This window comes from Cervus elaphus, chromosome 11, assembly GCF_910594005.1.
Source record: "Cervus elaphus chromosome 11, mCerEla1.1, whole genome shotgun sequence".
Taxonomy (NCBI): domain Eukaryota; kingdom Metazoa; phylum Chordata; class Mammalia; order Artiodactyla; family Cervidae; genus Cervus; species Cervus elaphus.
Window position 1 is genome coordinate 19913252 of NC_057825.1, and position 25156 is coordinate 19938407.

Consider the following 25156-nt stretch of genomic DNA (forward strand, 5'->3'; position numbering starts at 1 on the left):
GGGCCGATGTCATCTGGGTCAAGTCATTTCTGCTGTCTGGGTTCTTGTTTCCTCTGTGCAACCAAAGTGGAGAGAGACAGTGATTCACACCACCCTGGTCTCTGCATGAGATGGAGAAGAAACCTACACGAGTTGTGGTCACAGACTGGATGCGGGAGCAGGAGGGCGGATGTCTTCCCAGTTCTGTCATTTATTATCCAGGAGAGTGGAGCCCAGTTTACTGATGATGGGAAGAAAGTAGGTGAGAGTGGCTGGGAGAGACAGGATGACTTCCGCCTCTGGGAGGGAGGGGGATGGAGGGGCTGGCGTGGGAGGAGCAGGGACAGCAGACAGCCCGTTAACCAAAGGGCTCCCAGCAATGGGTTTTTGATCGAACAACCTCAGCTGCCAAGTCCGTGAGTGTTTAGAACTCAGAAACACGTAAGACTACAGCTGCTTGTTTTTCTAGCTCTCCTCTAATTTTTCCGCTTGATTCCCAAGCATGTATCAGAGTTAATGAAGCAATTCTATTATTAAGCCACTTGGAAACTTAGAAGACAATGTACTTGAGTTTGAATGGGATAATTAGATATCCTTGGGAAAACATTTATAAGAGAATTACATATAAATCTCATGTCTTACCCGCTTGTACCACATCCATGAAAAAACAGGATCATGCAAAGAGCTCAGAAATGAGCTAGGTCACGTGTTGTGGTAAAAGCAAACGCATTTCTATTTCCAGTGGGGTTCAAAATGTAGATTCGAAACTTCATTTCTGGCTAAACGTCTACTGAGAAGGCTGAACTCACTTTTGAAAAAGGGTGTGTGATGCTGCTGAAAGCCTTGAGGGTTTGCTTTGGCAGAGCCAGTACCCGCTAGGATGGTGGGGTGTCTTTCTATTCTGTGCTGTGAATCATCAAATGTGTTTAAGTTATATTTGTTGTTGGAGAAGTGGAGGCTTTTGGATATGGTGGGATGTGAAAGGGACAGGGCTGGGGGATCGTCTCCTATGAAAGAGCCTGAGGAGTCTTTGTCGGTGTGAGCTTGGGCTCCCAGTCTTGTTTCCTGCTGGTAGACATTCAGTGATTCACCTCAACCTTGGCATCAACCCACATTGGGGTGGCTCAGTGATTTACAAGGCTCATTCCCAGGCTTAAATTCTATCCTTTTATATCCCCTTTGTTAACAGGTTCAAATAATTTCCTTCCAGGGGCACACACGGCTAACACACTCAGTCAAGGTGAGTCTGAATTGTGCCCAGTTCCAAATTTGTCTAGACTTGTATACGTGTATATAAAAGAGGGATGGGACACAGAACTGGGAGGTAAATTGGAAGGGTGGCAGGAGCAATGGATTTGGAGCCAAGAAGATCTGAGTTCAAATCTGGCTTGGTCACTCACTATATAGTTAGAAAAGTTAATGAGCCTCTCTGAGCCTTATTTTCCTTTCCTGTAAAATGAAGCTGGTTACAATACCTTCTTCCTAAGGGTATTATGAGGCATCAGAGAGACGTGGCATGTAGAAGCACAAACTTGGAGTTTACCAGCAAACCTGGAATGTCCCCAGGAGGGTACCATCAGAGCGCTGGAGGACCCTGAACTCCTGCCATGTGTTCATGGTGATAGACCACTGGCTGAGCCCAGAGACGAGACCCTCCCACTTTCAGACACTGCTTTGCTCAGCACAATTCAGCAGAGATGGAACAGAATGCGGTGAACCTCAAGGAGGCTTTGATGGAATTCTTTCTGAGTCTCAGCCCCTCACCCAGTGCTGGCCCCCTGCCCCGGCCTCCATTATAGACGGCAGACAGACTGACTTGGAAGAGTGATTGATGGAGCCGCAAGTCAACAGAGAGGAAAACGCACTTCTCTCACTTTTCCCACCTCCTTCTTCTCTTCCTCACTCCTCTTTATTTTTGTGTTATTTCTCTCTCTGGCTGACATGGTGTTCAAATAGCTCTAATTATTTAGTTGTCATTTTGGATGTAATTGTTTGCCCACAAATTGATTCACTTATTTAACACAATTTATTCAGACATACTTCCTAACATTGTATTTTGACATAGGAGACAGGTTTTCAACTCATGTCTTAAGATGAGAGATAGAGTTCAAGGATTGTTACTCAGCAAGTCCGGGGACCCCTCCCACCGCCCCCACTGCAAGGAACTCCAGTTCCGTCTCTCGGAAACTGGGGAGACGCCAATCCCCTTCCTCGGTGTTCTGAACACTCTGTGTATCTGGGAAGGCTTGAGCAACTCTTGTCAGAACTGCCACCTTCCAGAGGGAACAGGCATTGCCCCCTAGAGAGAGGGGTGATGAGGGCCAGGCGTTTATAAGGCAGGCTCTTCAGACTGGGAGGAATTGCTTTAAGAGATTCTGGACTCTCCTGGTGAGTGCTTATGCCCCATAAATTCTTTATGAGGAAGTTAAACCAGCAGGCCTGGCCCTCCAGCAATTCCCATTTCTTCTATAAACCCTGTGATGTCCTTGGGAGATAGTAAGGCTATTTTTTCCCCTTAAAATATTGAACAATGGGGAAAGGAATCCTTCCTTCCACGCTTGTTCCATTCAACTCTGAGCTATTTCATGTTAGAAAAAATCTTACATTAGTCTGTCCAGGCTGATGTGACAAAATGCCCTAAAACTGAGTGGCTTAAGTAACAGAAATTATTTTCCCTTGCAGTGCTGGAGATTGGAATTCTGCGACTGGGGTGCCAGCATGGTCAGTTTCCAGTGGGGACCCTTTACCGGGCTTGCAGGCGACCACCTCCTGCTGCGTCCTCACGTGATGGAGAGAGGGTGCCACTTCCTAGAAGGGCTAGTCTTACCAGGTGAGGGCCCACCCTCATGACCTCATTTGACCTTCATCACCTCCTTAAAGGTCCCACAACCTCTACAGTTACATGGGCTTCAACACATGAATTTTGTGGGAGGGACACGATTCCGTCTACAGAAAAGGTCAAGTCTTGAGTCCACATAGGTGGAAGGAGTTGGTGCTTGGGAGTCAGACTGACCTGGGTTCATACCCAACTCTGGTGCCTGTAGCTGAGGGACTTGGGTGAGTTGTGTTTAACCCTTCCAAGCTTGTTTCCTCTTCTGAAAAATGTGGAAAATGGACTCGTAGGCCACAGGGTTTGTGTGAGGATTAGGTAAGGGACTGGCTGTGTGCTGGAGAGGTTGAGCTCTCTTTGGGGTCTGCCTCTGCTGAAAACCAGTAGTCCTGAGACGAGAACAGTGTCAGGAGGGCCTCTGGGCTCACTGGGTTCTGTCTCAATGGGGAGGATAATCCCTAGCTGTCAATAAGGTTAAAATGAACGAAAATACCATATGGGGAAACACTCGTTTTAGTTCTCGGCAGGTAGCAGATAGCCAATAAACATTCTTGCACTGTGGCTTCAGGTGGGCCTGAGAGTTGAGAGGATGTCAGTCAACCAAGGTTTACTGACATAGCAGGACATAGTAGGACAGAAGACAGGTGTGACCCCTGCTCTTACGGAACTTGGAGTCTCTGGGGAGAAGGGAGACATGAACCAGGTTATCACAAAGGCTTCTGTCTGTGGTCTTGGATCCGGGCCCACCTGGCTGGCGCCTCCGCTGCTGCATAGACGGTGTCCTCCAGAGGGGTGCCCTTCAGGTGCCTTGGGCTCACTCCCTCCAGGGGAGGTGCCCTGGGTGGGAGAGTGCAGAATTCCTGCCGTCAGTCCCTGGAGCCTCATCAAATGCCAGCTCAGCTTGCAGCTATGTGATTCCCTCCCAATCGTCTCCTGTTTTGGTGCCCTCCGGGCAGCCGCTCTGCATCTCTGTGAGTCACAGAGCCACTCCTTAACCCCTGGTCCTGCTCATGGTGGGGAAGAGTCTTTCATCCACAGCAAACATGTTCCTGGGGACAGCGGGGCCTGGGTTGTTGATGCCACCTCCACACAAGGATTCCAAGCTGCTGCCCTCTTGGGGCCGTTGAGGGTTTCAGAGTCTGAGGAAGGCGTGGGATGGGTTAGATGGTGTGAGGCAGTCTGATGGTGTTTAAACATCACCCACGTTTGGCAGAAGTGAGAAGAAGGGGACATCAGCTTGTTACCTTGACCACCTGCATACATGGGCCTTTCTCTTGGCAGAGGGCTCAGAGGAGTAGAAATGTGAATCATTGCCTGGAGGGTTTATGGAAGTCTCCCTCAATTGTTCTAATGCTCTCTTCTCTTTACTCATAATTGAGGGTCAGCAGCAAAAGTATTTTTTTTCTCTGAGAGAAATAGAAAGTCTTGGGACAGATGAGCTCACTGCCTTAGTGAGCCACTTAATCCTTTGCTGTTCAGTTGGTTTCTCTCTGTGAACACCTGTATTTAGATGCTGCAGCAGAGGCTAATGGCCCTTTCTGCTTTTGGCAACAACAGCCTGTGAGTTGTAGGCAGGCATATGTCCACCCTAACCTCAGCCACAGACCACATTTCCTGGCCTCCCTGGAGGCTGTGTCCATGTGATTAACTTTTGGCCAATAGGGTGGGAGAGGAAATGGTACATGCCATTTCCAAATTATTATGATTTTTCAACCAGATGATTATTTTTATATCAATGGTTTGTCTTATCTAGAAGATCAACTTGTTTTTTAAAGTATGTAAATTTCCTGCCTTGCTTGCTCCTTCATCTTTCCTGGGTTGGACTGTTGAGGTGGTTCTGAGGGGCCAGAGTTCCCCATGCACAGTGATGACAGCCTTGGGATGGCAAAGCACAAGACAGAAAAAAATTGGGTCCCTAAATGACCTCATCAAGCAGAGATACCTGCCAACCTTGGCCCACTGCCTGCATCCAGAATGTTATGTGAAAGAGAAACATTTCTATTTTAAGTCACTGTATTCGGGGGCCTCTGACACGGCAGCTAGACTAAACCCTAAGTAATTTAAGTGTTAGCAGAGTTAAGGTATGGTTAGGTATCTAATTATCTGTAATATGGTTCTGTGCTGGATTCTGTTTAGAATTATATTATTTATTGTCCTCCATAACACACGTAGGGTTTCCCTGGTGGCTCAGACAGTAAAGAATCTGCCTGCAATGCAAGAGACTCAGATTTGATCCCTGGGTCGGGCAGATCCCTTGGAGAAGGGATTGGCTACCTGCTACAGTATTCCTGCCTAGAGAATTTGATGGACAGAGGAGCCTGATAGGCTACAGTCCATGGGGTTGCAAAGATTCGGACATGACTGAGCGATTAGCCCTAACATATATAGGTTGTTAAGATTTCCTAAGATATTACAGTGGACAAATTCTACCCATCTTGCTTTTAATTTTGAATTGCTTTTGATGTTAAAACCAAGTATATGCCAGGTAGAGCTTTTGGAAGATATAGTTCCTTGACAAGCTGTGTACTTACTTATATCAAGCAGTGAAAGTTATATAATCTAGTGAATTTCCTGTATGCTTTGATTTCCAGGAAAGTTAGAGCTGGGTAAATTTAATGCTTGCTATAATAAACCTATGTTACCATAGGGCTCTTTTTATTGTATGTCTTCCCCTGTGTATATTTAATCTTTGTTTGTTAAGGGACTTCGTGTACCCATGCTCACACCTCTGGCTCTCTTGCCTTAGCTATTCCTCTGCCATCCAGGTACTTTCCCCTGTGCACTAAAGAGCGCCGTCTTTCCTTAGGACTCGTTTTAAGTGTTTTCTCTCTGCGCTGTTGGCCTTCTGTACAGAGCACCCTGGGGCCTCCATGGAGCATCTATCACACTGCCTTTGCTTTAGCTGATTGACAGCGCTACTTGAGTGCCAACCTGTTGTGACCTCACTGCTAACTGTCCTCTTTACAGATAGGGGTAAATTTGTCCTAGATCGATTCTCTGTAAGTTTGATTTCCTTCCTCTGTAAGTTGCAAAACTCATGGAGACTAGCTGAGGCAAAGAGCTTAAGGCAGTCATTTCTGGTAGATTCTTGAGGTGACCGTGTCGTAACAGCTGTAATGGTCTGGCTTTGACGTCATCCCTGATAATGACATGGGAGAGGCTGGTGGTCTCTTAACCATGGATGCTGTTCAGTTCAGTTCAGTCGCTCAGTCGTGTCTGACTCTTTGCGACCCCATGAACTGCAGCACGCCAGGCCTCCCTGTTCATCACCAACCCCCAGAGTTTACTCAAACTCGTGTCCATTGAGTTGATGCCATCCAACCATCTCATCCTCTGTCATCCCCTTCTCCTCCTGCCTTCAATCTTTCCCAGCATGTAGGTCTTTTCAAATGAGTCAGCTCTTCGCATCAGGTGGCCAAAGTGGCCAAAGTATTGGAGTTTCTCAGGTGGAGTCAAAGTTCCACCATATCAGGCTGATGTTGGATCTGAACCTCTGATCTGGCTAGGGAGGAGCCAGCTCCCCTCTAATTGTGTAGCTAAGAAGCCTCACAGCCCAAGGGCCATGGCAGGGGAGGACGGTCATCCACTCAGGGACAGAAGGTGGGTTTGGGATGGGAGAGGGGGTGCAACATCTGCAAAGGCCAAGAGGAGAGGAAGCAAGGATGTTTAGTGTGTTATAAATCAGCTAGTGTAAACTAGTGTGGTGAAACTCTGGTATGCAGGGGTAGGGAGGATGGGAGATGAGGAGGGGCGAGCCAATGTCCAATGGTGCCTCTTCTGTGGGGTGAGGCCCTGGGGGTGGAGAGCTAGCCATCGTCAGTAGGATGACACCACTGCCAATCAGGGGCTCATTCATTCATTCATTCATTCACTGAACAGGAGCAGGCTCTCTACGGGCCTGGCGATGGGCCTTTGTCGGGGGGCATACCTTTTCTTTGGGACAACTTAACCCATAACCATAACTCTTTGTTTAGCCCAGAATTTCCCACAGAACTTCGTTTTCCTCAGAGCTCTTTCGTAAATGCCCCTTAATGAAACCCCACAGGGCAGGGACACGGGCGTCAGCTTATCCACACGAGAAGATTCTCAGGGCAGCCTGCCTTGGGTCCTGAGGAACCACAGGGAGCGCGGGCAGGAGCAGGGCTGGGGACCAGGTCGTCTGTCCTCAGAGGGGCTCTTTCGGCTTCAGGGCTCATCAGAGCAAAGAAGCGCAGCATCTGGTGAGTCCTGGCTCCTGTCACACCTGGGCCGGTGCCACCGCGCAGGCTCAGGCTGAGCCGTGGGCGGCGTCACGGCAGCTGAGCCGGTCTGTGGAAAGCACCCGAAATAGCTCACAGGTCTGCAAACAGGCTCAGGCCCCGCTCATCGACTTCCCTTCAACTGGTTTACGTTTCCATCAAGAGCTCTTGCCCCATGCTTTCCACTTTGGTGTTTCTGGAGAGAAGATTGAGGAACATTGACAGTTTTCTCTGTAAAAAGATGTGGATTCAAATTCAGGGTTTGCCACCCATTGCCGTGTGACCTTTGCCAAGCTCTAGCTTCATCTTTGCACATTTGTATCTTTGCATTTAGGAAATGGAAATAATTTCCTTTGCATTTAGGAAATGGCTGTGCTTACCTCCCCCAGCTGCGTGAGTGAGAAGCAGAGAATTAATACTCACGACTACTTTCCTCATCTTGATTCTGTGCAGGGACCATTCTAGAAGCAGTGGCTCTAAAAGTTCCCAGTCAGATGCGAGGTACAGACCATGCCATGTGAGTGAGATACATTATTTATAGCTCTCTCTATACAAAATTGTGGTACTTAAGTCGTGTATTAATTAGAAGAAATTAGCGTAAATAATACCTCATTTCTCTCTTTTAATGGTACACTTTTGCTTAAAAAGAGAGAACATTCTCTGAGTATGGTAATAATCATAAAAAATTTTAAGTCTGGTTTATTAAGATGTAATTGACATATCATAAAATTTAGGTTTGCCATTTTGCAAGTTTTGCCAAATATATAGTTGCATAAGCATCATCATGATCCAGACAGTATTGGCTTCATCCCCAAAGTTCACTCTTATCCCTTTTGAAGTCAGTCACTCCTCCCACACTCAGCCCCTGGCAACCTCTGGATTTCTGTCCTAGAGTTTTGTCTTTTTCTAAATGGCTTATAAATGAAGTCATATAGTAGCTTTTCTCTGTGCATAAAGTTCTTAAGGTTTATCCATGTTGTTGGACATGTCAGTAGTTTGTTCCTTTTTATATCTGAGTCCACAGTAGGAACCAGACTCAATTTATTTGTCTATTCACCCATTCAAGAACATTCGATTGTTTCTAGTTTGGAGCTTTTATGAATATAGCTTCTGTGAACATTCAGGGCAACTCTAGGCCCATGTGCTTTCATTTCTCTTAGGAAAGTACCTAGATGTGGAATGACTAGCTCACACAGTAGGGTTTTGTTAAACTTTTTTGAGAAATTGCCAAATAGTTTTCCAAAGTGACTACCCCCCAGCAGTGTGTGAGAGTCCCAGTTGGTTGTATCTTGTGTGTTTGTTGTTGTTCAGTCGTTAAGTCATGTCTGACTCTTTGCACCCGATGGACTGCAGCACCCCAGGCTTCCCTGTCCTTCACTATCTCTGGGAGTCTGCTCAAACTCATGTCCATTGAGTCGATGATGTCATCCGACCATCTCATCCTCTGTCGCCCCCTTCTCCTCCTGCCCTCAATCTTTCCCAGCAGATCTTTTCCAGTGAGTTGGCTCTTCACATCAAGTGGCCAAAGGATTGGAGCGTCACCTTCAGCATCAGTCCTTCTAATGAACTGGGTTGATTTCCTTTTAGGATTGACTGGTTTGATTTTCTTGCTGTCCAAGGGACTCTCAAAAGTCTTCTCCAACACCAAGTACTTAGTTCTTTCTCTCTCTCTACATATATATACATGAATTTTAGTCATTCTTATAGGAGTGTGGTAGTATCTCATAGTTTTAATTTGTATTTCCCTATGACTAATGATGTTGAACATCTTTTCATGTTCTATTTACCATCTATATTTCCTCTTCACTTGTCTGCTCAAATATGTTGCCTCATTTAAAAATTGGCTTGTTTTGGTGAATTTTGAGATTTTAGAAATATTTTGAATTTTTAAAAATCGTGTATGTGTTTTGCAAATAGTTCTTCCAGTTTATGGTTTGTTTTTCATTTTCTTAAGTGTCTTTCAAAGAGTTTTTAATTTTGATGAAGTTCAATTTTTTTCCTGTTTTGATGACTGCTTTTTGTGTCTTATCTAAAACAGAAAACAAAAAAACCAAATTGCCTAATTCTCAGGTCAGAAGGATTTTCTTTTACCTTTTCTTCTCCATGTTTTATGGGGCTACCGAGGTAGCACGGGAGGTAAAGAACCTGCCTGTCAAGGCAGGAGACTCAATCCCCGGGTTAGGAAGATCCCCTACAGGAGGAAATGGTAGCCCACTCCAATATTCTTTCCTGGAAAATCCCATGGGCAGAGGAGCCTGGCAGGCTGCAGTCCATAGGGTTACTAAGAGTCAGACATGACTGAAGCAGCTTAGCACACACGCACTCCATGTTTTATAGTCTTGGTTTTACATTTAGGTCTATGATATATTTTGAGCTAAGTTTTATGTATGATGTGAGGTATGGGCTGAGCTTCCATTTTTTATTTTTTTTTTTTGGCGTATGGATATCCAATTGTTTCTGCACCATTTGTTGAAAAGACTAATCTTGCTCCACAAATTATCTTTTTACTTTAGTAAAACATCAATGGATCACACAGGTATGGTTCTCTTTCTGGATTCTGTTTTGTTCCATTGAGCCACATATCTTTACTTTTACTGATATCACATTGTCTTGATTACTGTGGAGCCAGTGGTTCAGCCACAAGTTTTTTTAAATTAATTAATTTTTGGCTTCACTGGGTCTTTGTTGTGGTGTGTGGGCTTCTCTAGCTGTGGTGAGCAGGGGCTACTCTTTGTTGTGGTGCCCGGGCTTCTCATTGTGGTGACTTCTCTTGTTGCGGCTCGAGGACTTTCATTTTGGTGCATGGGCTTAGTCACTCCTCAGCCTGTGGGATCGTCCCAGACCAGAGATCAAACCTGCGTCCCTTGCGCTGGCAGGTGGATTCTTAACCCCTGGACCACCAGGGAAATCCCCAGCCACAAGTTTGAAAGAGACTGCTTTATGAGTGTTACATTAGTTATGTCCTTACATGTGTATGTGCGAGATTCTTGACTGCAAAGACATTATCACATTCATTCCTCTTCCTTCTCGACAGCACCCAGGTTAATAAGAAGTGTGTGGTGGGAGGGGCTTGTGAAATGTTTGGTGGCCCCATGATGGATGGGCGATGGAGGGATATAGTGACCAACCGTCCTCCCTGTAAGAGTCTAGCCAATAGCCTTTACACGCGTGTCCCCAGGCGTGGGCTGAGACCACAACTCTGAGTACTCAATCCTCTCTCCTTTTGTGTGAAAGGTTAAGTGAGAAGGAGAAAGGATGGTTTTTCTGGTACTTCTTGAGTTCCAGATCAGAGGATGCCCTGTCCAGCTTCTTGGCCCTGAGTCTGCCCTCACCCAGATCTGGCTCCATTGGCCTTCTCACGTCTGCTGGGATAGAAAAGGGTACAGCACCTATGGACTGAAAACAGTCACAGAAACTCCTTCAGAAGCCATCGTGGCCGTGTAGGAGGTAGGTGCACTTCTCAGCCTTCATCCTTCTTACAGCAATTTGGGTGTTCAGCTACGTTCATTTGAAAGTCAATTTACCCCAGGAGATGGGGAATAGAGTGCTCTAGAGCTCAAATGGGGTGATTTTTGCAAAAGTCAGGTGCTGGGAAAATCAACATCACTCCCATTTAAAAACCATCAAGATCAAGGTCTATTTGTTTAAGCTGTTTATTTGGTACAGACAGGCTGCCAGGGCTCCAAATGAAACATTTGTTCCTGCTGATGGCTTCGAAAGGCCAATCTTCCTTTCACGCTAAGAATCCCAGTAGCTGAATGCCTCCCTCCTTCTCTGGTCTGCCGTCTTTGCCTTGAGCACTCGGAGCTGTCATGAGTGTCTGAGTCTGGCGGGGTGACAGGTTTATTAAAGATGCAGCTATCTCTGTCTGAGGGCTTCTCTCTTCCTTTGGCGCTGGTATTATTCAACTCTTGCTTTGCAAATTAGTTTTTCACATGTTCACACACATTCCTGCTGGAGGGCAGTGATATCTTCCTCCGATGCCTTCACTGTCTTGCACATAGTGTTAAATAAATAGCTGTGTGCATGCTTGCATGCATAAAGACATACCCTATTACCAGGATTGGGCTTCCCGGGTGGTGGTAATGGCAAAGAGTTCACCTGCCAGTGCAGGCAACGTAAGAGATGTGGGGCTAGATTCCTGGTTTGGGAAGATCCCCTCGAGGAGGGTACAGCAACCCACTCCAGTATACTTGCCGGGAGAATCCCACGGACAGAGGAGCCTGGCGGGCTACAATCCATAGGGTTGCACAGAGTCAGACATGACTGAAATGATTTAGCACTCACGCATGCTTGCGTGCATTACCAACGTTGGAAGAGTTTAAAAGCCAACCCCAGGGAGGCAATCAGCGGATAGTTTTTAAGCCCAGCTGCTTGAGGGGGTGGAGGAGGTGGTTGATAACAGGACCAAGTCAGCAATTATCATTTAAAGGACTCTGTATTGGGGAGGAAGCTTTTAGGAAGCAGCCCGGATGTCATTTTCTTTTAACCCCCACTCAAGATTCTCGCTGTGGCTGCCAGAGGAACAGAAGTGCCCATTTGCATGGGAGGGGAGTTGTCCCTTCAGACATTTGTTCAAGGGCACAAAAGTCAGGGCCAGTGGGAACAAGAAAATCAGCTGGTGGAAGACAAGTAAGGACAAAGATGCTGTGAACTCTTTTTCACCCTCTTCCAGCCTGGGACCTTGGGATGTTGCAGATCTGCCTGAGATCAAGAAGTAGGTTTGTGGTTAACACAGAAAACAGTAGGAAGAAAGATGAAAATGATGTGCCATATCCCAGTTTCCACGGAGAAGAGGTTAGCTGTGAACAGTGGAAGCTGATTTTCTGTACGGTGTTGATGGATTAGGAAGCTCTCTTCTTTCCACCGTGTGGTTCAGCATTTCTCACCTACCTCTTTGGTGGTCTTCATAATATGTGTTCTTTGGCATCTGTGTCCTGGTGACAAGAACCTCAGGTACTGCTCACCAGGTGGGTGTCCCTGACATTCTCAGGACTGAGGTCTTTTGAGGTTCTGCCACCCACTCCTGGCACACAGGCTTGCACCCTCAAAACTTGATTTCCCAGAATTAGACTCATTTATTATCCATATTCATGTGGAAACTTATGCCCCCGTTTTTTATTCAAAACAGAGGCTTGCCTTAGGATGACATCCTGAGCCCTCACCTGCACGCAGGCTCTGCCCTGCTCTTCAGGCCCACCAGCCTCTCCCTGCCTCTCTGAGCCCTCACCCCTCTGGGCAAAAAGGGGGACCCCTCCCCCAGTTGCTTGTTAGCATCTCACTTCGCCTTTAAGATTCATGTCACCTTTCTGAGCTTGCTTCTTATCTGCTAAACTAGACTTACCTGTCTTAGTCAGGGCTGCCATGACGAAGTACTGAGTGGCTTGCTGCTGCTGCTGCTGCTGCTAAGTCGCTTCAGTCACGTCCAACTCTGTGCGACCCCATAGACAGCAGCCCACCAGGCTCCCCCGTCCCTGGGATTCTCCAGGCAAGAACACTGGAGTGGGTTGCCATTTCCTTCTCCAATGCATGAAAGTGAAAAGTGAAAGTGAAGTCACTCAGTCGTGTCTGACTCTTCGCGACCCCATGGACTGCAGCCTACCAGGCTCCTCCATCCATGAGATTTTCCAGGCAAGAGTACTGGAGTGGGTTGCCATTGCCTTCTCCGACTGAGTGGTTTAACATTAGAAATTTGTATTTTCACAGTTCTGGAGGTTAGAGAGTCTAAGATGAAGGTTCTGGCTGAGTCGGTTTCTGATGAGAGCCCTCTTCCTGGCTTGCAGACGGCCACCCCTCGCTGGGTCCTCACCTGAGTTTTGCATGGTGCACACAGGAAGGAGGTGGGGGAGGGAGAGAGAGAGACAGACACAGAGAGACGGGGGAGGGGGTGAACAGCACTTCTCTCGGGCGTGTCTTCTCATAAGGACGCTCGTCCCACTGGATCAGCGACCCACTCTTGCGGCCTCACTTCACCTTAATGGCTTCCTTACAGGCCCCATCTCCAAATTGGCCACACAGAGGGTTGGGGTCAACGTATGATTGGGGTCCCTGATGCTGGGATTCACAGCTGATGTTTCAGAGCCAGAAGCAGACAGGACTAGAGGTTAGGAAGTAGAGACTCTACCTGATCGAAGGGGAGGTGACCCGCCATGAGCGGTGCAGCCAGTCGTGTGCACCTCATCCTGTCTCAAGGAGCAATGCTCGGGGAGTGGAGACACCAGGATGGCTCTTGTCTGTCTGATGAGTGTCTGCCTGAGTCTGGTGCCCAGAGTCAAGGCAGCTGTCCAGTGTCACCCAAGTACAAGTGGTCAATTCCTCAGGGCTAGATGTATTTTGGAATTAGATTTTTTTTTCAAAATTAAAAAAAAAAAAAAGCACTGGTAACACAGCTTATATTCTTTTTTTTTTTTTTTTTAAATTATTTATTTATTTGGCTCTGCTGGGTGTTAGTTGCAGCATGTGGAATCTTCAGTTGTGGCATGCAGGATCTAGTTCCCAAACCAGGGATCTCACTCAGGTCCCCTGCATTGGGAACTCAGAGTCTTAGCCACTGGCCCACCAGCGAACTCCCAATATAGCCTATATTTTGTACCTTGAGCAACACCCCCAGGAAAGCTAAAGATCTAGGCAGCACCCTGTGGCCAAACATATAAATATATTTTTAGGGAGAAATCTAAGTGGGGTAAAAACAGCATGTGAGGTCAAGGTTATCACTGCCACTAAATAACAATGCCAGGAGCCTCCGAAAAGATGGTCAGAATGGCCAGTTCAGGATGGTGTGGGGAAACAATTCAGGGGACCTGACTGTGGAAAGAGAAGGGAAAATAGCATATGCAGAGGAGGAAAGCTGACGAATCTGGGGTCTTGCCCCTGAAGCTGCCCTCCAGAGATTCGGGGGAGCCACCGTGATGGGAAACCCTGGTGATGGCTACCACGCGGTCAGGAAGTCAGTCTCTCCAGCAACTTCCTATCCTCTGCCTGCTGAACCGCAAAGTGCCGCCTCCCCCCAGGCTGCAGTGTGCAGATGTTTCTCTCTGATCAAGAGTATAATTAACACCTGTCAAAGCAATGGGCCGAGGTGGGAGGGGGATTTCCTTCTCATCAGGAACCGTGTTCCTCAAGAAGTACTCGGTGTTTGGGAAGAACATTTCCAACTTGGAGGGATTAAAAAGCCATCTTATAAAATGAAGAAGCAGGTGGTGTTTATCTGAGCTAATGCCTGTGAGTTCATTCGTTTGATTTCCGTGAGCATGCTGACAGATGCCCGATGAGCTAGGGAAACTTATTTGGTATTGGACCCTTGGCCACGCATACTCGTGCCAAATCTGGGGATGATATTTTGCTTTGCTCCTCTTGAGTCAAGAGAATCGTCTGTGGATAGAAGGGGTTATTTGTTACTTTTATCCCCACAGTTATTTCGTACAAAGCATAACAAGAGAAATATTTCCTTAAAGGCTCCATTTATGTTGAATTATTTTTAGGGAATTCTGTAGTCAATTAAATATCCAGTGGTAAATGAATTGCTGAGAAGGTTGTGGTCTTATGGGATGTAGTTGTACATGTCACCAGGGTTTTGTTTAAATTTTGAGAGAGGTCAAAAGTTGGTCATACACAGATAGAATGACACAGTCATAATGTAAACTATAATGAGGACCACCGTGCAGTACTTTTTGGGTCTTGAGAATTCTCACATTCATGATTGCCTATGCATCTGACAACATTCTTATGATACAATTTCTGTTCTGAGATGTCCAGTTTCAATTCAGTTCAGGTCAGTCACTCAGTCATGTCTGACTCCTTGCAATCCCATGGACTGCAGCACACCAGGCTTCCCTGTCCATCACCAACTATCAGAGCTTGCTCAAAGTCATGTCCATCAAGATGGTGATGCCATCCAGCCATCTCATCCTCTGTCATCCCTTTCTCCTCCTGCCTTCAATCTTTCCCAGCATCAGGGTCTTTTTCAATGAGTCAGCTCTTCACATCAGGTGGCCAAAGTATTGGAGTTCCAGGTTCCACAGCAGTCCTTCCAATAAATATTTACGATTGATTTCCTTTAGGATTGATTGGTTTGATCTCCTTGCAGTCCAAGGGACTCTCAACAGTCTTCTCCAACACCACAGTTCAAAAGCATCAATTCTTCGGCACGCAACTTTCTTTATGGTCCAGCTCTCACATCCATACATGATTACTAGAAAAGCCATAGCTTTGACTAGAAGGACCTTTGTTGGCAAAGTAATGTCTCTCCTTTTTAATATGCTGTCTAGGTTGGTCAAAGCTTTTCTACACATCGACTCAGAGTGGATGAATGACTTGGACAGAAGAATGAGAGGAACTGGCATTAGAATCATACATTTTTCCACAGAAGAGTCCCCCAGTTTCCTGCATTGGGAGGTGAGTGTGGGGATGGTGACGAGCCTTATAAGGACACCAGTCATTGGGTTAGGGCCTGGTATAACTCATAATTCATCTGAAATTGATTACATCTGCAAAAACCGTCCTTTGAAACAAGGTCACGTGTGTTTGGTCTTTCAGTAATTCGTGGCGTAGGGCTCCAAAACACTTGGAGTTTCCTAAGCAAGGAGCGGGATAAAAGTGACTTTTGTTATGTTAAGGAGGTGACTTTTGGAAAGTCCTTAAGGATGGGGTTGGTGGCTAGGAGAACCAACCAAGAGATTAGAGGCATGGAGATTTCAGTCCCATCCCCCAGACATCTGGGGAGGAGACGGGGCTAGAAATGCAATTCAGTCACCAGAGGCCAATGGTCTAACCCATCATACCTTTGTAATGAAGCTGCATAAAAACCCCAAAGGAGAGAGTCCAGAGAGCTTCTGGGTTGGACATGCTGGGACAACGGTGACTCTGGAAGGGGTGTGGCAACTCCACAACCCTCCCCACACACTTTGCATCTCTTCCATCAGGCTGTTCCTCAGTTGTAGATTTTTACAACAAACCAATAATCTAATGTACAGTGTTTCTCTGAGTTCTGTGAACCATTCTAGCAAATGAATTGAACCCAAAGAGGGGGTAATCAGTTCAGTTCAGTCGCTAAGTTGTGTCCGACTCTTTGCGACCCCATGAATCACAGCACACCAGACCTCCCTGTCCATTACCAACTCCCGGGGAACCTGCAATCTATAGCCAGTTGGTCAGAAGCCCAGGTGATAATCTGAACTTGGGACTGGCCCCGGAAGTGTGAGTGGAGAATGGCAATCTTGATCGAGCCCTTAACATGTTGATCTCTGAGTGGACAGTGTCAGAGTTGAGTTGAACTGTAGGATACCCAGCTGGTGGTGAGGAATTGTTGATTGGTGGGAGAAACCCCCTCCCCCCACCATACATACAAACACACACGTCGGAAATATGCCTATGCAGAACAGTCCACAGGGTGGCGGTGGGGTGGGGGGTCTCTAGGAAGAACAAGAAATTCAGCAGCCCCTCTGATCTCCCCTCTCTCCCAGGTGGAGTTAGTGTGCACAGTCGCTCAGTCGTGTCTGACTCTGTGAGACCCCATGGACTATAGTCTGCCAGGGGCCTTTCTCCATGGAATTCTCCAGGCAAGAATACTGGAGTGGGTTGCCATGCCCTCCTCTAGGGGATCTTCCCAACCCAGGGATCAAACCCAGGTCTCCTGCATTTGCAGGCGGATTCTTTACCATCTGAACCATGAGGGAAGCCCCCAGGTGTCGTTAACGGCACGATTAACTCCCACAATTAAGGGAGCTCTCGTGGAGCAGTCACCTAGGAAAACAGAACCAAGCACTGCGCTTCATCTGAGTCCAGAAGGGGAAGGAGGAGCCAGGTCAGTTTGGCTGTGACCACATGGGCTCAGCCATCAGTGGGGTCAAGGACAAGCCTGGACCATGTGGTTCAGACATGGTTGCAGGCTGGGTGCGGCCATCCAGGTCACCTCCCCGGGGGGCTGTGGCCGAGCCTGGGGCCAGTGGGTGCCCTGGGTGCACGAGCTGCGGGTGGGGCCAAACCAAGTGGCAGATCAGGCCGATTCTGTCTCCAAATGTCGTGACTGTATTTCAGAAGCTCTTCTGTGGATGGTTAACACCTCCTGCCCTTTGTGGATGCTTTCAAAGTATGAAACTGATCTCAGGACTTATTGGAAACGTGAGCCACCAAATGTGGGCTCAGGCCTGCCATCCTTCCTGCTTACTTCTGGGCAGGAGCTCAGAGGGAAACCAGCCCCTGGTTGAGCCCCTCCCGAGGCCCACACCCAGGGTCACACAGGACAGTCTGTGTCAAGTAGGTGCTTGCCGTTCCCTAAACAGAAGCACAGACCTGCAGTTAAAGCCCAAAGAGGGACAGCCACGGTGCAGTTGCCCTTATTTGGTTCAGAAGCCGGGTGAGATGAATCAGCCTTGAAAAGAGCAGGGACCTGGGACACTCCTCGGCACTGGCACTTAGAGGACCCGCAGATGCAGCGCCCTGGCCTCATCTGCCTAGTGAGGGCTTGTGGCCGCCGTGGCTGTCCACTCCTTTCGGGCCTGCTGTAGCTACAGGGAGCAGCTTCAGCCGAGCCCAGGCCCTTCGCAGGACCATCCACGCCCAGTAACTGATCAAGGAGGGGTGTCAGAGTCTGGCCATCTCCCCTTGGGGCTGGCTGGGCTCTGCTGGGCTACACAGTGCTAAGCCTGCCCTCTCCCCTTTCCATCAGATCACAGGCCTCTGTTCCCCTGCTAGGACAAGCCAGATGTGGAAGGGGTGATGGCCTGGTACACATGTGACATCCTATTAGGTTGTTATAACCACACGAGGTTGGGGAAATAATGGAAACAGTGAGAGACTTTATTTTTGGGGGCTCCAAAATCACTGCAGATGGTGACTGCAGCCATGAAATTAAAAGACACTTGCTCTTTGGAAGAAAAGCTATGACCAATCTAGACAGCATATTAAAAAGTAGAGACAGTACTTTGCCAACAAAAGTCCATCTAGTCAAAGCTATGGTTTTTCCAGTAGTCGTGTATGGATGTGAGAGTTGGACTATAAAGAAAGCTGAGCACCAAAGAATTGAGGCTTTTGAACTGTGGTGTTGGAGAAGACTCTTGAGAGTCCCTTGGACTGCAAGGACATCCAACCAGTCCATCCTAAAGAAAATCAGTCCTGAATATTCATTGGAAGGACTGATGCTGAAGCTGAAACTCCAATCCTTAGGCCGCCTGATTCAAAGAACTGACTCATTTGAAAAGACCCTGATACTGAGAAAGATTGAAGGCAGGAGAAGAAGGGGACAACAGAGGATGAGATGGTTGGATGGCATCACCGACTCAATAGACATGAGTTAGAGTAAGTTTCAGGAGTTGGTGATGGACATGGAGGCCTAGCGTGCTGCAGTCCATGGGGTCGCAGAGAGTCGGACATGACTGAGCGACTGAACTGAAATGAACTGAACCTCACGAGGAAGAACTTGGGGTTCCCCAAAGGGCTCTGGCGGGCAGCCCATGGTGTGACTAAGGCCCAGGCAGCTCCCGAGGATGGGAAACTGTACACGCTTGGTGACTGGGTGCTGATTTGGAGGAAGGCACTGAGCTCCTGACATCATAATTACTTGGTTCTCTTGTACTGAAACATCCCACAAATGACAGTAATTATCAAGTCCTGCCTGATGTGACATTTTCTTCGACACATGAGAAGACACTCCTAAATTTCTTCTCCTTCCTCCCATCCCCCTCCCCTGCCTCTCTCCATCCCTCCTCCCACTCTGCTCCCAGTTCACATTCAGCCCACGCTGCTTCCCCCTTTGTGCCCTTTCCTCTCCTCATTTGACCCCGTAATGCCCCCTTCTCTGGCCAGAAGTAGATGTGGAGCTGGGGGCAGCCAGAGACAAGCGTTTGTCAGATGTTTGCAGGGCAGGGCGCAGAGCAGCTCGGATATGTGTTAATGTCAGGAGCTGAGCTGAGGCCCGTGGCCCTTTGCTGAAATCCACGCGGGGTAAGGAAGGGCTGGCTGTCCCCACTCCTGAGGTTCTCTTTCCCCTGCGCTCAGCTGGGGATCAGATTTCCTATACGGCTGCCAAGCTCAGTGAAAAACACTGGACTTGGACATACACACCCAGATAGATTTGTTTTTAGCCTCCAACTAATAAAAATAAATGGAAAAAAAAAGAGTAACTGTCACTAAAATCACTAGCTATTCACTTTTTTAAAAATTAAGGGACTTCCCTGGTGGTCCAGTGGCTAAGGCTCTGAGCTCCCAGTGCAGGGGGCCTGGGTTCAATCCCCGGTCAGAGAGTTAGAGCCCACATGCCAGAAACTAAAGACCACATGTGCCAAAACTAAGACCTGCTGCAGACAAAGAGATAAATATCTTCTTTAATTGATAACATTTATTTTCTTAAATCAGTTTTAGGCTTCTAACAAAATTGAAGGGACAATATAAAGAGTTCCCACATACCCCCTGCCCCTACACAGGCACAGACTCCCACTGTCAACACCCTCACTAGAGGGCATCTTTGTTACTATCAATGAACCCACACGTCATTATTCTCTCTTGGTGTTGTACATTTTATGGAAAGTGTTAGTCATTCAGTCGTGTCCAACTCTTTGCAACCTCATGGACTATAGCCCTCCAAGCTCCTCTATCCATGGGATTCTCTAGGCAAGAACACTAGAGTGGGTAACCATTCCCTTCTCCAAGGGATCTTCCCAACCCAGGGATTGAACCAGGGTCTCCTGCATTACAGGCAGATTCTTCACTATCTGAGCCACCGGGGAAGCCCCTGTATACCCTATGGGTTTGGACAAATGTATAATGCTATATATCCACCCACCCCCAAAGTATCACACAGAGGAGATTCACTGCTCTGTAAACCTCTGAGCTCTCCTGATTCATCCCTCGCCCCTCTAACCCCTGGCAACCACTGATCCTTTTACTGCCTCCATAGTTTTGTCTTTTTCCAGAATGTCATATAGTTGAAATCATACAGGATGTGGTCTTTTCAGATTGGCTTCTTTCACTTAGTCATATGCATTTAAGTTTCTTCCATGTCTTTTCATGGCTCGATAGCTCATGTCTCTTTAGCAACAAATACTGTTCCATTGTCTGGATGTACCATTGTTTATTTATCCACTTACCTATTGAAGGACATCTTGGTTAAGTCCAAGTTTTGGGAATTATGAATAAAGCTTTGATAAACATCTGTGTGCAGGTTTTCATGTGGACGTAAGTTTTCAACTCACTTGGGTAAATACCAAGGAGCAGTTTTGTAAGAAATTGACAGTGTTTTCCGTTCCTACAGTCCTCCGCTCTACCAACTGAGCTATCGAAGGAGCTACTGACAAAGTGTCTTCCAAAGTGACTGTACCATTTTTCATCCCCACCAGCACTGAATATATGCTTGTTGCATATACCTTGCTGCTTATCCTTGTTAGCATTTGGTGTTGTCAGTTATTTGGATCTTGAACATCTTATAGGTATGTAATGATATTTCACTGTGGTTTTAATTCTCAAGTCTCTAATGGCCTAGAATGTGGAACATCTTTTCATATAATGACTTGCCATCTGCATAGTTTCTTTAGTGAGGTATCTGTTCAGGTCACTTGCTGGAATTTTGATTGGGATTGCATTGCATTTACAGACTGAGTTAGTAAGAATGGACATCTTGACAAAATGTGTCTTCTTATCTATGAACATGGACTGCCTTTCCAATTACTTAGTTTTTCTTTGGTTTCTTTCACCAGAATTTTGTAGTTGTCCTCATATAGACCTTATATAAACTTTTGTCAGATTTATACCTAAGTATTTCATTTTGGGAGTGCTAATTTAAATAATAATGCCATAGTGCGTGCTTAAGCTAATCAAAGGGAAGATCCTTCTGGGTGGGTCTGGTCTAATCAGGTAGATCAGAGACTCTCTAACACTGGCCTCAAAGCAGATGTAGCTTCCATGAGTTCTATAGCTGCAAGGAAATCAATTCTTCCACCTGCGCCTCAGATGAGACCCCTGCTGCTGCTACTGCTGCTAAGTCGCTTCAGTTGTGTCCGACTCTCTACGACCCCATAGACGGCAGCCCACCAGGCTTCTCTGTCCCTGGGATTCTCCATGCAGGAATACTGGAGTGGGTTGCCATTTCCTTCTCCAATGCATGCATGCATGAAAAGTCGCTTCAGTTGTGTCCGACTCTGTGTGACCCTATGGACAGCAGCCCACCAGGTTCCTCTGTCCACAGGATTCTCTAGGCAATAATACTGGAGTAGGTTGCCATTTCCTTCTCCAGCTCCCGCCAAAACATTGACCACATCCTTGTGAGATCTTGAGCAGAGGACCCAGCTAAGCCTTGGCCAGATTCCTGACTCATGAAAACTGTGAGATAGCAGATCAAATACATCGTGAACAGCACTGACTTTGGGGAATAGGGAAGTTGGGTGTGCAGATATGACGTTTTCACATTTTTTGAATTTTTGCAATGAATATATATTAATTTTGTAATTAAAGGAAAATGTGAAGGGACTTGTCTATTTATTTCAATGCACTGGATCTTAGTTGCAGCACTCGATATCTTTGTTGTATCATTCACAATCTTTCGTTGCAGCACCCAGGTTCTCTAGTTGTGGCACTCGGGCTCAATAGTTCTGACTTAGCTGCTCCAAGGCATGTGGGATCTTAGTTCTAAGACCAGGGATCAAACCTGCATTGCAAGGCAGATTCTTAACCACTGGACCACCAGGGAAGCTCTTCAAGGACTTGTTTTTAAAAGGATTTTCTTCTCCTTTTATACTCCTTTTAAAAAGCAAGTGCAAAAGCAGACAGCATCCCACCCTCGTCCTGGACTGCTCCACTCCACACGGTGGGGCCTGAAACCTGAGAGTTCCCCTTTGCCTGTGTTCTGTTCAGTCGCTCAGTCATGTCCAACTCTTTGCAACCCCGTGGACTGTAGCACGTCAGGCCTCCCTGTCCATCACCAACTCCCGGAGTTTACTCAAGCTCATGTCCTTCGAGTTGGTCATGCCATCCAACCATCTCATCCTCTCTCATCCCCTTCTCCTCCTGCCTTCAGTCTTTCCTAGCATCAGGGTTTTTTCAAATGAGTCAGTTCTTCACATCAGGTGGTGCCTATGTTGTCATGGCATTTTCCTTTTCCCTAAGAAAGTCAGAGCAACTCCATGTCCGGCCCATAGGGCGTCCTATTCCAGCCTCCAGGGCAGCTGCATGCATCTCAATTCTTTGACATCTTTCTACACATCTGGGCTGTGCCCTGTCACATCCACAGCCTTCCCACCCGCAGCCTGAGCCGGATGAGGCACACCTGAACAGAGCTGGGGGGTGGGGTGTGCATACACAAAGGGTCACCCCGCAGCAGGACTGGACCCAAGAAGTCAAACTTGCCTTCTGTGCCCCTTGCCTCCCTCTTCCTTCCTCCCTTTGCCTTCACATTTTCAGCATCTTATCATTTGTAAAGGTTATTCACGCCGATTATTTTATTTGTTCCTTGTGAGATCGTTTCCTAAAATACTTATTTGGCTGCACTAGGTCTTACTCACAGCATGCAAGATCTTCTTTGCAGCATGGGAGATTTAATTCCCTGACCAGGGATGGAACCCAGGCCCCCTGCATTGGAAGTTCAAACTCTTAGCCATTGGACTACCAGGGAAGTCCCGTTCCATATGAGATCTTTTACTCAGAAAGGAAAGGTCACTACTTCCATTTTGAGATGGAAAACCTGAGCCATAGAAAAGAAAAAGGAAGCTCAGGAGCCTGGGGCAAAAAAAAGAAAAAAGAAGTTTCCTGATGAATCCATTTTAAATCATTATGTTTTCTACCTACTTCTCCATCCAATACCCACTCCCACCAGGCTGACCTCCTGCACTCGACTTCCAGGCACAGTTTATTCAGACAGGAGGAAGAGGCCTGAGCCTTCTGGTCAATCAGCTCTTTGGCCCCAGGGGGCAGCTTGCAGGCTGATGGGTGCTCAGCAATAATGAAATGCAAATTTTCGATGGAGTACAGAACTGAATTTTAATGAAACGCATTATTAAATTCAGCAACACACAAAGAAATCTTAACTGAAGAGAACTGATTATTCCATAAAAAAGAATAGATCGCAGCTTGCCTGGTCTGTTGTCTAGACAAATCACTTAGATACACATGTGCTGGTTTTAATTAGCACCATGGAAATTAAGCGTTCTGTAGCCTGAAATGTTATTGTTCAACAAAAAAAAAAATACATATTCAATAAAAAAATACAATTCAAACTATTACCCTCCATAATGCCTAAATAGACTCTGTGTTTTTTCCCCTACCCTATTTAATTAAAAGCCCACATGAATCAAATTGCTTCTTCATCTTGTGTGTAATAAAAGGCTTTGTTCTCCCCCAATCCCCTCCCCCTTCCATATTATGAAATGTTCAGTTCTAATAGAAGTCCTATGCAAGACTGAATAAAGACAGCAAGAAACTTTCCATTTTTAGCCAAAAAGTCCAGACTTTAGTCCCCTAGTTTAATCCTTCAGGAATCTGAGCTCCTAGCTCAAATTTCTATGCATCAGTGACCTTCAGTGAAAAGGCACAAATACATATATTTTTAAACCTATGGTATCCCAGTCTAAGCTGCCACGGAATCCAGTCAGGGCCTAAGGGGCAGAGGATGAAGGGATGTGGCCAGAACCTTGGAGGAGGGGGTCGTCTAGGGAAGACTTGGCAGGTATGAGGGAGGAAGAGGACTTAGTCTGCTCCGGCTGCCATAACAAAATACTCCTGGCAGCTGGAGGTCCAAGATCAAAGTCTTCCAAGGTTCCTGGTGAGGCTGCTTTTCCTGGATTGTGGATGGCCACCTTCTTGCTTCGTCTTCACCTGGTCTTTCCTCTGTGAGTGTGTGCAGAGAGAGACAGAGATCTCTGGTGGCTCTTTTTATAAGGACAGCGATCCCACTAGATGAGGGTCCCACAGGCTCTTTGTTTTGGTTCGCAAGCTTTCTCTAGATGCAGCGTGTGGGCTTAGTTGCCCCTAGGCAGGTGGGATCTTACTTCCCCAACCAGGGATCAATCCAGCATTCCTTGCATTGGGAGGCAGATTCTTAACCACTGGACCACCAGGGAAGTCCAAGGCTTCACTTCTTGTAACCCTAATTATCGTCTTAAAATCCCAGTGTCCAAATACAGTCTCACTGGGGGTTATGGCTTCAGCCCATGACTTTTGCCCTTGGCCATGATTTGATCCACGCAGAGAAGGCAGTGTGGGCCTGGGGGGAACACTGGACAAAAAGGAAATTCCAGACCTGACCTCTGCGTGCTGCTCTGGCCAGGTGAGTGGAGATGGCCCTGGGAGGATGTGTGACGCTTGGTGGGATGAAAGGGGAGGGGCGTCTGGGGCTCGGGCAGGCCAGTCACCAAGACTCTGAGGCTTCCAAGGGTCTGAGAAGGAGTCTAGGAGTTTGAGGCACAGGGCAGTCAGATTTGGAGGGGCCAGTGAGCTCCAGCCAGCTCCCCTTTCTCAGAGATGCTGGCTCCTCCCACTTTCCCTCTCTGCCTCTGGCTCCAGCCTGGTCTCCTGCCTTCAGCAGGAGTCTCCCTCCCTGCTTTTCTTTGGTTACCACCCCTCCAACTTGTCTTGACCTGTGATTTACCGCTGTGTCTCTCCCATGTCCCGTTGTCAGCAGACCCCTGCTCTCCTCTGGGCTGTTTGGGGACATTTTCTCAGCTGTATTTTCTATCTGTCTCCTCCTCCTTTCCCGCTTTCTTTCAGGACCAGCTTTCTTCCCTGTAGGGCCCTGAGATGTGCTGAATGGACCACATGCAGTCAGCCTCTGGTTACTCTCGAGAATTTAAGCCATACTTATTTTTACCATGTCTGATGCACTCTGACGTTTCCTGTTCCATACTGTCTCAATAAAAATGATGGTCAGTACTCAATAAATTGATTGCACAACCAATCAACTACCCAAGGTCTGAAAAATTGGCTTATCGTTCATACTCCTTGCAGGACCCACGAGGTTCTGTGCAGTCTGTTTCTAGCTTCATCCATCAGTTTCTTGGGGCTACCAGCCACGTGTCTTCCTCTGCACAGGCTTCTCTCCCCAGGGTGAGGTAGGTCAACCAGGTGAGGTCCTCATACTCAAGGCTCAGTGCCAGCACCTGCCCAACCTCCAACTCTGGTGAGCCTTGGA

The 25156-nt window shown here is 47.1% G+C and overlaps 1 protein-coding gene across 1 annotated transcript in view; it reads left to right on the top strand.

Moving 5' to 3' along the window:
• Positions 1–24891, top strand: part of LOC122703094 — a 72674-nt gene extending 47783 nt beyond the window's left edge. The window contains exons 5-9 of the mRNA XM_043917183.1: positions 68–241; positions 1169–1219; positions 2662–2809; positions 15315–15441; positions 24736–24891. Of these exons, the coding sequence (XP_043773118.1) occupies positions 68–241; positions 1169–1219; positions 2662–2809; positions 15315–15441; positions 24736–24756 (521 nt within the window). The 3' untranslated portion in view covers positions 24757–24891. The remainder of the gene's footprint in view (positions 1–67; positions 242–1168; positions 1220–2661; positions 2810–15314; positions 15442–24735) is intronic.
• Positions 24892–25156: the final 265 nt, after the last annotated feature.